The 12,348-nt window shown below is 43.1% G+C and overlaps 1 protein-coding gene across 2 annotated transcripts in view; it reads right to left on the bottom strand.

The window, feature by feature from the left end:
* Nucleotides 1-12,348, bottom strand: part of LOC129838909 (receptor-type tyrosine-protein phosphatase zeta-like) — a 59,481-nt gene that overhangs the window by 3,595 nt on the left and 43,538 nt on the right. Inside the window, exons 14-29 of one of the 2 annotated variants that reach the window (XM_055906177.1) lie at nt 7,377-7,468; nt 7,224-7,309; nt 6,435-6,455; nt 5,940-6,036; nt 5,673-5,743; nt 5,372-5,506; nt 5,043-5,174; nt 4,651-4,814; nt 4,301-4,436; nt 3,970-4,116; nt 3,593-3,686; nt 3,251-3,327; nt 2,597-2,728; nt 2,257-2,409; nt 691-833; nt 292-427 (exon numbers count right to left, since the gene is read on the bottom strand). In XM_055906177.1, coding sequence (XP_055762152.1) covers nt 292-427; nt 691-833; nt 2,257-2,409; nt 2,597-2,728; nt 3,251-3,327; nt 3,593-3,686; nt 3,970-4,116; nt 4,301-4,436; nt 4,651-4,814; nt 5,043-5,174; nt 5,372-5,506; nt 5,673-5,743; nt 5,940-6,036; nt 6,435-6,455; nt 7,224-7,309; nt 7,377-7,468 — 1,816 coding nt within the window. The remainder of the gene's footprint in view (nt 1-291; nt 428-690; nt 834-2,256; nt 2,410-2,596; nt 2,729-3,250; nt 3,328-3,592; nt 3,687-3,969; nt 4,117-4,300; nt 4,437-4,650; nt 4,815-5,042; nt 5,175-5,371; nt 5,507-5,672; nt 5,744-5,939; nt 6,037-6,434; nt 6,456-7,223; nt 7,310-7,376; nt 7,469-12,348) is intronic. The other variant, XM_055906176.1, reaches the window with a different exon arrangement.

The raw sequence follows: 12,348 nt of genomic DNA, 5'->3' as shown, positions 1-12,348 counted from the left end.
TAAAGTTGTCCGTGATGAGATTTGAAAACACAACCTTTGGGTTGCTAGACATTCGCATTATACGACCACCCCTCCACCCCGACCAACTCCTGTCCTTTTTGCCTTTATAACCTTCTGTCTTATGTAACCATACCAAACGTAACATATCATACTAATTTGAATGTCCCGGGTTTTCCTTTACTATTTGACATCTAGTCTATGAGATCAGCCTGGTGTGAGTATGTGTCTATGTATGAGCTGTGCTATGTTCCCTGCGTTTCTGTGTAGTGTGTGTGCTGTTCCAGGACATACCATGTCGTTGAAGACACCAGGCCTCATGAGGTTGGTCATGCGTGCCACCTGGTACACATCCACAGAGCCCTGCTGCTCCAGCTGCTGTGCCAGGGTGGTGAGGGCACAGAACAGCCCCGCCATCGAGCTACCCAGCCTGGCACAGACACAGACAGGGGGAGCTATGCTATGAACCAATTACGGAAACAACAAGTCTTTGTCTCAAACACAGAATAAGCCAACAACTCCTGTAACAAAAAGCACTTTTATATGGTGAATCAGTGAAATCTGTTCCCATGAGATAACACACTCTTCAAATAAGATTCCTCGCACCCTACCAGCCCTCAGCTGACCTCTCAACCCCAGAGAACACAGAGGGAACAGAGGAGACTCGAGGAAGTGAGGAGAGCAGTAACTCACCGGTCATGTACGACTATGGTTCCTTCTCTCCGTCTGCTGTCCTCTGTGATAATGTTGAGCAGCTGGAAGGTGCTGCTGACGGGGCTGTCTGGGTTGGGCCAGCAGGGGGACATGTACTGACGCACCTCCAGGACATAGTTATCCTGGGGAAAGAAAGAGAGAGCGAGAGGAGTGTGGGAAGAGTCTGTGTGTGTGTGTGTGTGTGTAGTTCTCATTTGTGTGTGGTCCTCATTTGTGTGTATGTGTCTAGTTTGATCTGTGTGTGTGGTTTGATCTCTCCCAGCTAGCACATTTTGTTCCTTGGAAGTTGTGGGAACGTATGTTTTTGGTTTCACATTGGTTGTGGGAACAAAGCCATACGCTTCCTGACTGGTAAAATTGGACGTTTTTTAAACGTTCTGTGAACATTTTGCCTGTTCTGGGAATGTTTATTTTTAGTTTGCAGCCAGGGAGGTTCTGAGAGCGTTTTACTCTGGTTCCTTGGAAGTTTTATTAACCCTCTGAGAAATGAAATTATAGGGAATGTTTCTGAATGTTTCAATAAGACTTTTAATAAGACTTTTTATTTATTTATTTGGGGTTCGAAACATATTTGAACTCCAAGCACAGATAGGACACATGTGTGCCCTTTCCTGCAGTCAAATGACCAAATCAACTTCTAGTGGCCTGATGTGTGGAACGTAAAAAAATGCTGAAAATTCGGTTTCTATGTGAAACGGTTTTGTCAGTCCTTTGTGATGTATATAAAGAGAAATATTGAGATTCAAACTCAAAATTGGATACTTTTCAACTCTTTATCTGGCATGGTACAGCTGTCTACTTTTTTTTTTAGGTCCATGACCATGTGTTTAAAGTGTATACTTTTGTTTCAAAGCACTCATTAAGATCAGATGTGGACAATTAGTGGGCGCGGCCAACACACCTCAACACACTAAACAAGAGAGAGGACACAAAGAGTTTGTTGATGCTGAGAATGGAATGTTTATGTTTTTTAATAACATTGCTAGAAAGTTCTCTGAACATTACAAACGTTTTCTTGTGTTTTTTTATGGAAAGTTTTCTTCACGTTCTTGGAACAATTTGAGAGCCTGACTTTAAAGAAAACCACGAGGAAACCTTATGCTGACGTACTGAAATTCCCACAGAAGAACGTTGTTTCTTAACGTTCTCTCAACTATCTGAGAACATTCCCAAAGCCAAACTAGTTGGAGAACGTTACTCGAACATTACCGAAATTGAAATTAAATGTAACTATGTTTTAACTTTTAGGAAATGTTCTGTTAAAGTAATGAAATACCAAGAAAATAATGATTTTTTTGTCAAGTTCCTTAAACGTGCCGAGAATGTTCCAAAGACAGGCAACTATCCTGCAGCATTCCCAGAAAGTTGTGGGAAGGTTGTATGCAAAATAACCATAGGACAGCCATGCTCCCACCAAGCTCTAAGAAACATATGGTTCTCAGAACGTTATGTGCTAGCTGGGCTGTGTGTGTGTGGTTGAATCTGTGTGTGTGTATGCGTGTGCCAGCTTGCATGTGTGAGTGAGTGTGTGGGGTTGGATCTTACCTGTGTGGCCTCCAGTAAGAAGTCGTGGACCACCAGTCTCTCCTCGTTGGCCAGACACATGTGGTCCTCTCCAGAGAACGACACTATGAAACCCTCGCAGCTGATTGGCTGATCCTTACTGGGCCAGTACACACAAGACTCCTCCCCCTCGCTCTGATAGGACACAATGGAGACAGCGTTATAGGTGTGATACTGTTGACGTGTGTGTGTGTGTGTGTGTGTGTGTGTGTGTGTGTGTGTGTGTGTGTGTGTGTGTGTGTGTGTGTGTGTGTGTGTGTGTGTGTGTGTGTGTGTGTGTGTGTGTGTGTGTGTGTGTGAGAGAGAAGTGCTACCTGCTCACCTGTGCTGTGTGTGTGTCAGGTAGGGAGATGATGAGCTGTGAGTTGTGGTCCCAGACCATTCTCCAGAAGTCAGAGACAGTGGAGGGGAGAGGAGACTGAGTCAGGATAAACTCCCTGCTCTTGTGGTAACCCTGGAACACAGCACAGACACAGTCAAAATAAACAACATGAATCTGGAACACACATATGACTTTGCTTCGACGTGGTTTATGAGTGTACAAAACATTAGGAACACCTTCCTACTATTGAGTTGCACCCCTTTCGCCCTCAGAACAGCCTCAATTCGCCGGGGCATGAACTCTACAAGGTGTAGAAGCATTCCCCAGCGTGAAAAACCCAGCAGCGTTGCAGTTCTTGACACACTCAAACAGGTGCACCTGGCACCTACCCCGTTCAAAGGCACTTAAATCTTCACCCTCTGAATGGCGCACATACACAATCCATGTCTCAACTGTCTCAAGGCTTAAAGTCCTTCATTAACCTGTCTCCTCCCCTTCATCTACACTGATTGAAGTGGATTTAACAAGTGCCGTCAATAAAAGCAGTTCCTAATGTTTTGTACAGTTAGTGTATGTAGTGTTTATGAAGACCTTATAAATGCTCTATAAAGCATTCATAAGGGGTCCTTATCAAATGGACAACCTTGCCCTTACCATGATATAGGACGCGTTGATGTAGTCTGAAGATTCTCCTTCCACTGGACATGACAGACACACTCTGGATCTCTCCACTGCAGCACACACAGAAACACACAACACAATCTATTCTTTTCAAGTGGTCCTAAAGTATTGCTTGAATTTATTATATTAAAAAATGTTCTGGTTTTCTCAGATAAAGTATTCCATGTTTTTATTACTCTGAATCGAAATGTTCTTTTGCCTATTTCTCTTCTCTGCTGAGGTAAGACAGAGATGAAGGAGAACCTTTTCCTGGTATTGACTAAATGGCTGTCTCTTACCGACTATATCGTGTTGTGATTGGCTACTTCAACTCACCCGGCATGAGAGAGGAGGTCCTGTTTTTGTCAGCGTTTCCTTCTCTCAGGGCAGCGGCGTAGTCCGCCTGTCTGGCTCTGCGCTGACTCACCAGCTATAACACAACAGTAGTAAACATTACCAACACATTACCATCACTCCTGCTAAATGGCTTTCACCAATCAAGTCATGCCAGATCAGTGATTACTTCAAGGATGTATCCTCAATGTGTTTGGGCAGGTCCCAAGTCAGGGCCCAGAAAGTAGCACACTAGGGTGTAGGGTTCCACTCTGTGTGTGTGTGTGTGTGTGTGTGTGTGTGTGTGTGTGTGTGTGTGCGTGCGTGCGTGCGTGCGTGCGTGCGTGCGTGCGCGCGTGCGCGCGTGTGTGTGTTCTGACCTTGAACTGTCTCTCCATGCGTGTCCTCCCGGAGGGCCCAGTGGTCAGCAGGTCCGAGACGTAGGAGTGGACCAGGTCAGAGGTCACCAGAGTGTCCCTGCTGACGATGGCCTCCACCAGAGCATCATGGATAAACACATACTGCTCCTGAGGACCAGAGAGACATAACACAGAGAGAGACTTCTCACTCACATCACCTACAGCAGGGCTGGATAATGACTTGATTAGTTGAATCGGCTGTGTAGTGCTAGCGCAAAAACCTCAAAGTGCACCCCCTGGGTTCCCCGGGACCGAGTTTGGGAAACGCTGCTCCAGTAAGTGTGTGCATTACCTCCGTCTGTACCAGGTAGTTCCTCTGTGTTCTGACGTGTTTGAGGAAGCCCAGTATGTTGACTGTTCCCTGGTCCTGGATCTGTTGCAACATGCTGTCCAGCACGATGTAGGTCCCTGTCCTCCCCACACCAGCACTACACACACAGAACATACTTGTGAGAGAGTTCCACACAACACGACGCTTCCCTTTTCAGAAATGAATACTTGGATATTCACCTTCTGCACCAAGCCATTGGATCTGCATACTGTTATTCAACCTTTTCTCAAGCAATATTTTGGCCAAGTCTTTCCCCCTGGTTGTTATTAACCCCCCCCCCCCCCCCCCCTTCCCACACACACCCAGCCCACCTGCAGTGTACGAGGACGGGGCCCATGTCCTGAGTCCTGGCCTGGGACGAGGCCCGTACGAAGGAGATGACAGGCAGGGTGTATTCAGGCACGCCCATGTCAGGCCACTGGGTGTAGTGGTACTGGACCACCGTCCTCTCAGCACAGCATCCCCTCTGGGAAGCCTGCAGGTACAACACACAGCAGGCAGGGTCAAACAGACTAGAGGCTCTGTGCACTGCAGTGCATCTTCTTCAAGGTGTGTGTGTGTGTGTGTGTGTGTGTGTGTGTGTGTGTGTGTGTGTGTGTGTGTGTGTGTGTGTGTGTGTGTGTGTGTGTGTGTGTGTGTGTGTTTGTGTGTGTGTGTGTGTGTGTGTGTGTGTGTGTGTGTGTGTGTGTATCCAGGCAGGTACCTTTTGTGAGGTGTCTCTGACGGTAAAGGTCCTCCGGGTATAGTAGGCCAGGGTCTTGGTGTCTTTTAGGGTCACCAGGAAATAACCGTACACCTCCTGGTTCTCCATTGGCCAGTACTGGTCACACTTCCTCTGACATGACAGAGGGAGAGAGCCTCAGTCACACAATGGTCAAAACAGTCATATAAAAGTCAGATAAAAACTTCACAAACAGAGTTATGTTCCATTTTTCTTTCGTCTTGAACCAATGTCTTCTGTTCAAACTGTGTAAAAAGAAGACACATCAACACAGTGCCCCAGCCTGCAGTCTGTCTGTGTGACTAACTGACCCGTCCCTTCTCCAACAGGTTGGTGATCATGACGATGACTCCAACATTCTCCTGCCACACCATCCTCCAGAAGTCCTCTGTTCCAGACTTCAGGGGCCCCTGGGCTGCGATGTAGGCCCTTGTACGCTCAAAACCCTGACAGGAACACACACACACACAGATCAATCAATCAACCAATCATCCAGCCAATCTTCCATACTACCCCTATAGTCTGTATTTCTATACCACTCCTCTTTACATAGCGTGCGTACATGTTCACTAGTTGATATAGATATGAATGATACGGAGAGGAGCTACTTACATCAACAAAGTTAGCATTGATGTAGTCTCCACCTTTTCCCTCTTCCAGCAGTTTGACTCTGCTGTGGTCATCTAGACCAACAAAGAGGGTTAATGAATAGTGTCTGTGTGTGTGTGTGTGTGTGTGTGTGTGTGTGTGTGTGTGTGTGTGTGTGTGTGTGTGTGTGTGTGTGTGTGTGTGTGTGTGTGTGTGTGTGTGTGGTGTGTGTGTGGTGTGTGTGTGTGTGGTGTGTGTGTGTGTGTGTGTGTGTGTGTGAGAGTGACGTACAGGCCATGATGTTGATGTATCGGTTCTTGTTCTTGTTGTCTGGGTGGTTGGAGCTGTCAGTGGTGATGCCCATCTCCACCGTGCACGACTGCACCTCCTGTAAGAGAAACACACCGGCACTCAGTCACACAACCCTGAACAATGAATGACCAATACACACACACACACACACACACACTGAGCCATTACGAACCAACACACACAACCTGGCCGGTGCCAAACACGCAAGTCCAATTATCAAATAGAAGGAAGCATGCAAGAACACAACGAACAAGAAAAAGCACTAAAATACATGACAGCAGACAGTAATGCTACTCAGAGATGTGATCCATGCAACAACAAAAAAACACTATCAGTCAATTCCAATGATAGGAAAAAGAGAAAAGGTCTTCCTGATTCTGAGGTCAAAGGTCAAAGAATCAGGAAGTCCTGACGAATCAGGATAACATCTTTGATACTGTGTGTATATCTAATCTAACACAAAGGGAGTCTTACCTCATAACACTCTGTCACAATCTAATGTGGGGGGGGGGAGTAGGGGGTGAGAATGGGAGGTGGAAGGGTGGTGGGGAGGAGGGGGTGAGAATGCAGAAAGCACAGCGATGAGGGGTTGGGCGACACACAGTGACCAGTCAGTGCAGATACAGAGACATGAGGAACAGCTCTCTGTGTATGTAGTTGTCTGGAGGTAGTGGCCATGCCTATTGACAGGGTCACCTACTGATGCACCCAGTTTTGCAAACTGTACGCCACGTTGACACCAAACATTCTATTGGAACGTTGTCTCGGAATGGGTGGTGTGAACATGGCATCCATTAAAATGTCTTTTTCCCAAACTCTGTGTATCTATAGCTATGTACAGGGTGTATTAGAGTAAGGTTACCTACAGAGACAGTGTAATGTAGTCCCTCACCCAAACACACAGTGCACCCTCAACATGCTACCCCACAACCACAACAGTTACACTGAGATAGATAGGGACATCTAATACACATAGGAACATCTACAGACGGCAACTAAAATGTTGCTCTAATCATTAAACAAACGTTTCTGTTTCAGACAGTGCCACCTTTCAGACAGGATGCCTCACTTACCAGTAGTGTTGAGTTCAGTTATACTCTGAACAAACATACACTTTTATTGATTAGAAAGGAATAGCTTTAGTAAGCAGTGAGGGTCAAATCCTAACCATGACTACCACACTGTGCCTAGGTGATGTTAATACTGCTGGGGAGCGTTAAGAGTGTAACACATACAGTAGCATCAGGCTGATGTCTCTCTCACCTCAAAATCCGTGGAGAAGGTGTTGGTCTGGTGGAGCTCTGCCACGTGCTTCACAAACTGCTTCACTGACAGTGCCTCGTGCTCTTCTGGAAACACAGACAGGAATGAATGAATGGACGATGTGTGTGGTGTGTGTGTGAGTGCGAGTGTTACCTGTGGCGAGCAGCAGCGGTGAAGACAAAGCAGAGATGACTTTGGGTGAGGCGGTGTCTTCAGTGAAGATGTCAACCGTCTGGAAGCAGTTTCTGTTAAACAAACGTTGCAAATAGAAATATAATGAATAGAGCTGACACGACTCCCAATTCTACAGGGCAGACAATCATACCTGCTCTACACAATACATTTCTATCTGAACAAACACTGTAAAACATTTGCTGTAAAATGTACAGTAACTTACTGGCAGCAATTGGCCAGTAAGTTACTGTCATTTATTTTAGAGTACAGCTACTGTAATACATTTAACAGTAATTAATTTTACAGTACCAAAAAATATGACTGTAATCTAATTACAGCATATTATTGGAATTACCCATGCAGTGACATATTACCCAGTATTCTTTGCAAGTTTTCCTTTTTACATTTACATTTTGGTCATTTAGTGGGCGCTCTTGTCCTTAGCAACTTACAGTCAGTGTATTCAACCAAGGTTGATAACAATTCTCAGTCATAGCAAGTAAAAAGCTTCTCCATTACTTGTAATTACAACAAGACATCTTATGATATATCTCTGGATAGTGCCAATACAATACTGAGATATTTACAGTAACTTGATGACAGAGCAATGAAACACAGTACAACGGACTATTAAACTATAAAAGAAAACGACAGTATTTTACTGTAATTACAAGGGATTAGAGCAAGCAGGTTGGCTGTAGGCATTTGTATATGAATTAATATTAGGTGTTTCATATCACTTTCACTTCTAGAGGCCTAATCAAAGGCTTCCAAACTGGCCGTGATTACAGGGCGAAACAAATCAAATGCACATGAGTACATACTCAGCCATTAAAAGACCTGCTTCTACTCCGATCTGTTCCCATATCTGTTCCCACTGAACAAAAATATAAACGTAACATGTTAAGTGTTGGTCCCATGTTTCATGAACTGAAAAAAAAGATCCCAGACATGTTTCATATGCACAAAACAAATATTTATCTCAAAATGTGTTTACATCCCTATTAGTGAGCATTTCTCCTTTGCCAAGATAATCCATCCACCTGACAGGTGTGGCATATCAAGAAGCTGATTAAACAGCATGGTCATTACACAGGTGCATCTTGTGCTGGGGACAATAAAAGGCCACTCTAAAATGTGCAGTTTTGTCACACAACACAATGCCACAGATGTCTCAAGTTTTGAGGGCGACTGCAGGAATGTCCACCGGAGCTGTTGCCAGAGAATCGAATGTTAATTTCTCTACCATAAATCGCCTCCAACGTTATAGAATTTGACAGTACTTCCAACCCACCTCACAACCGCAGACCACGTGTATTGCGTCATGTGGGCGAGTGGTTTGCTGATAACAACAAGAAGAGGTGATGACGTACCAGCCACCGTTTGTCCCATGAATTAATCACAAAAATGGAGGATTAGCTGATAACTACGAAACAAACATTCTGGATAATATAGAGAATCTGGAACCATTTATTGATCAGCATTTTGATATGCTCGAAAAAGAAACGGATGCATCGAAGCGAACAAGAGAAGACTTTTCCTCGAGTTCTGCGAGCTAAACAGGAGGAAAGCCGAGCTAAACAGGAAGAAAGCCGCCGTCTAAAAGTCCAAACTTAACATTGGAGGGGGACGTTTTTATAACTAAGTCTCCAGAAGATGGAGCATTGCTTACAAGCATGAGAGAGCAGCTAAAAAAACTGGATCTATTGCTTGGGCTACTGGGGGAGGTTGAGGCCTTAAAAACATGAATGGATTACAGTAATAAAATGGGAAAAAAATACGAGCGGGAAAATAAGACCGTGGATTCCCTAAAAGACACTACAGAGAGGCTGCGGTATGATAATAAAACAATGAAAGCCGAATTACATGAACTAAAGTGCAGAAGTATGAGAAATAATACTGTCATAATGGGAATAAAGGATAATGTAAACTATCAGTCAACGGAGGAAAAAGTCAAGGTGTTCATGAAACGATCCGGTGGAAACAATTGATTTTCAAAGAGTAGATGGAAGGCCCAGTACGATCGTAGCTATGCTAACCCACTACAGAAATTAAAATTGCCTTGTTACAACAGGGTAGGGTATTGAAAACCCCATTCTCTATTAATGAACAAGTTCCTCATGAGATAGTGGAGAGACGACTTGCCCTGCACCCCAAGTTCAAAAGACTCCGAGCAGAGAAGCAGAATGTTCGTCTAGTGGTCGACAAACTATATGTAAATAATCAAATGTTCAAGGACTCCATGATTACAACGTGGCTGTGAGTGATAGCTACCTCCTATTGAAGTAGTCCCCGATACATATTTGCACCGCATTACACAGTACAAATATGGATTCATAGGTTTTTTTTCACATTTGTTTTTTGTTTGTTGCATGAACGACTCCTTTTGTTTTTATTCATGCTTTATGGAACCGTGGACTTAAAATAAGGTTGGATTTGTGGTAATGCAGAATGGGTATTATGAACTTATCCTCTTTCTGTTTAGGCAAAATGGAGCTATATGGATTGGACTATCTGGGCTAATTGGACTATATGGACGTAATATCAGATTTTGATTTAGGGGAAGGCGAGGATGGGTAAGGCTGACCTCTTTTTTCTTCTTTTTTTTTTTATGTATTTAATTTGAAGATTGTACATTATAAATACTAAGGTAGTTTTTTTGTTTAATATGATATGTCCTAATTGTAGAGGTCGGGTATATTATGACTTAAAATATGTTATATAGTGCGGCCCTTGTTCGCCGATGTAAATCGGAATGATTCGCTTTTAAGATAAAACGTAATAAATATGAATAGATGTATTATAGGGCTAGGATAAAGGATTATATAATTTAAAAACCCGCATAGGTTCTCTATTGGAATAGGCCTATACGATCCTGAAAAATTGGCAATACCCTTTTACATTAAAATAATTATTCTCAATATAAAAAATGTAAAGAATGATTATTCTTCCGATACACACCGGAAAATGGATGGATTAGGTATTGTCAACAAGGTTGTGGTCTCTAGTGTGTGTGTGGGCTGGTTAACACTGGGATAAAGTGATTCAAGTTAACGGTAGAAATAATACAATAATTGGCTTATGGAAGCACTTCTCTAAGCGAGAGAAATGTATATTATATATTTCTATGAGCTATTTATGTTAGCTTTTTTATATTGTTGATCCTAATGATATAGGCCTAGGTGTAAAACAGCCGAGGTGATAGAGCAACGACCCTGGAATAAAAAAACTATGTGTAGGGTGGAGAGAGGGTTGGTTTTACAGGTTTACTCGCTCCGGATTGTCAGTACTGCATGTGTTATTGGCTATCGTGTCGGAATCGATTGTGAGTTTGAACTTGAGTATGCCTTCCCATAAGGGAGTGTTGGGGTTGGCCTGCGTTCGGCTCTGGCACGGCCATGGCACGATACAACAGGATATAATGTGATGCCTAAAACAAATTTTTATTTGCAGTCATTAGCGGCCGTTAGAATCTGTTCCTTTTTCCTCCTTTTTTTCTCAAAATATAATGAGGACTACATGAAATATGTCTTACATGTAATGGACATAACAAAAGGACAACTGAATCCAATGAACTGAGCAGGCTGGGCTGACATGCTTATAGACTTGCTAGGACTTTCAAATATGAGCATGCATGTATAAGATTGTGCTGTTATTATTTATATTAATAATATATATTACAGTTTTTTTTCTGACTGTTTTCCATGTTATGTGGTTAGTTCTCTTAAAACCTCTTTAGGGGGTGTGGGACGCTACAGTCCCACCTGGCCAACATCCAGTGAAATTGCAGAGCGCCAAATTCAAAAACAGAAATACTCATTATAAAAATTCATGAAACATACAAGTGTTATACATAGGTTTAAAGATGAACTTCCTGTTAATCCAACCACGGTGTCAGATTTCAAAAATACTTTACTGCGAAAGCAAACCATGCGATTATCTGAGAACAGCGCCCAGTAGACAAATCATTACAAACAGTAACCAGCCAAGTAGACGAGTAACAAAAGTCAGAAATAGCGATAAAATTAATCACTTACCTTTGATGATCTTCATATGGTTACACTGTCAGAGTCTATCTAAAAGATAGCGAAGGAGTCAGGCGCAGGACACAGGTAAGAGTAACAATCACTGATTTACTCAATCCAAAACGTAACAAAATCCCGTTTCAAACAATGACAAAACAGGACTCAAAATACAACACACCGGAATACACGAAAGACAATCACACACAAAACAGAAAGGGAAACCAGAGGGTTAAATAAGGAACATAATTATGAGATGGGAACCAGGTGTGTAAACAGACAAAACAAAAGGAAAAATGAAACATGGATCGGTGGCGGCTAGAAAGCCGGTGACGTCGACCGCCGAACACCGCCCGAACAAGGAGAGGGAACAACTCCGGTGGAAGTCGTGACATACACTCACAAAACTCCCAGTTACCCAATAAATGTTCATTTTGTTCGATCAAGTCCCTCTTTATATCCAAAAACCTCAGTTTTGTTAGCGCGTTTTGTTCAGTAATCTGTCTCAAACAACATCCGGTGAAATTGCAGAGCGTGAAACTCAACAAAACAGAAATTCTCATTATAAACATACATAAAAGATACAAATGTTATACACCAGTTGAAAGATACATTTCTTGTTAATCCAACCGCTGTGTCAGATTTCAAAAAGGCTTTACGGCGAAAGCAAACCATGCAATTATCTGAGAACAGCGCCCAGCAGACATATCATTACAAACAGTTAGCAGCCAAGAAGAGGAGTAACAAAAGTCATAAATAGCGATAAAATGTATCACTTACCTTTGATGATCTTCATATGGTTGCACTCCGAAGACTTCATGTTACACAATAAATGTTCGTTTTGTTCGATTATGTCCAAAAACCTCAGTTTTGTTGATGCGTTTTGTTCAGTAATCCATTGGAACAAAGCGTGGTCACAACAGACAGAC

This window comes from Salvelinus fontinalis, chromosome 39 (genome assembly GCF_029448725.1).
Source record: "Salvelinus fontinalis isolate EN_2023a chromosome 39, ASM2944872v1, whole genome shotgun sequence".
NCBI lineage: Eukaryota > Metazoa > Chordata > Actinopteri > Salmoniformes > Salmonidae > Salvelinus > Salvelinus fontinalis.
Note: the sequence above shows the minus strand (reverse complement) of the source record. Positions and strands in the feature narration are given on the sequence as shown.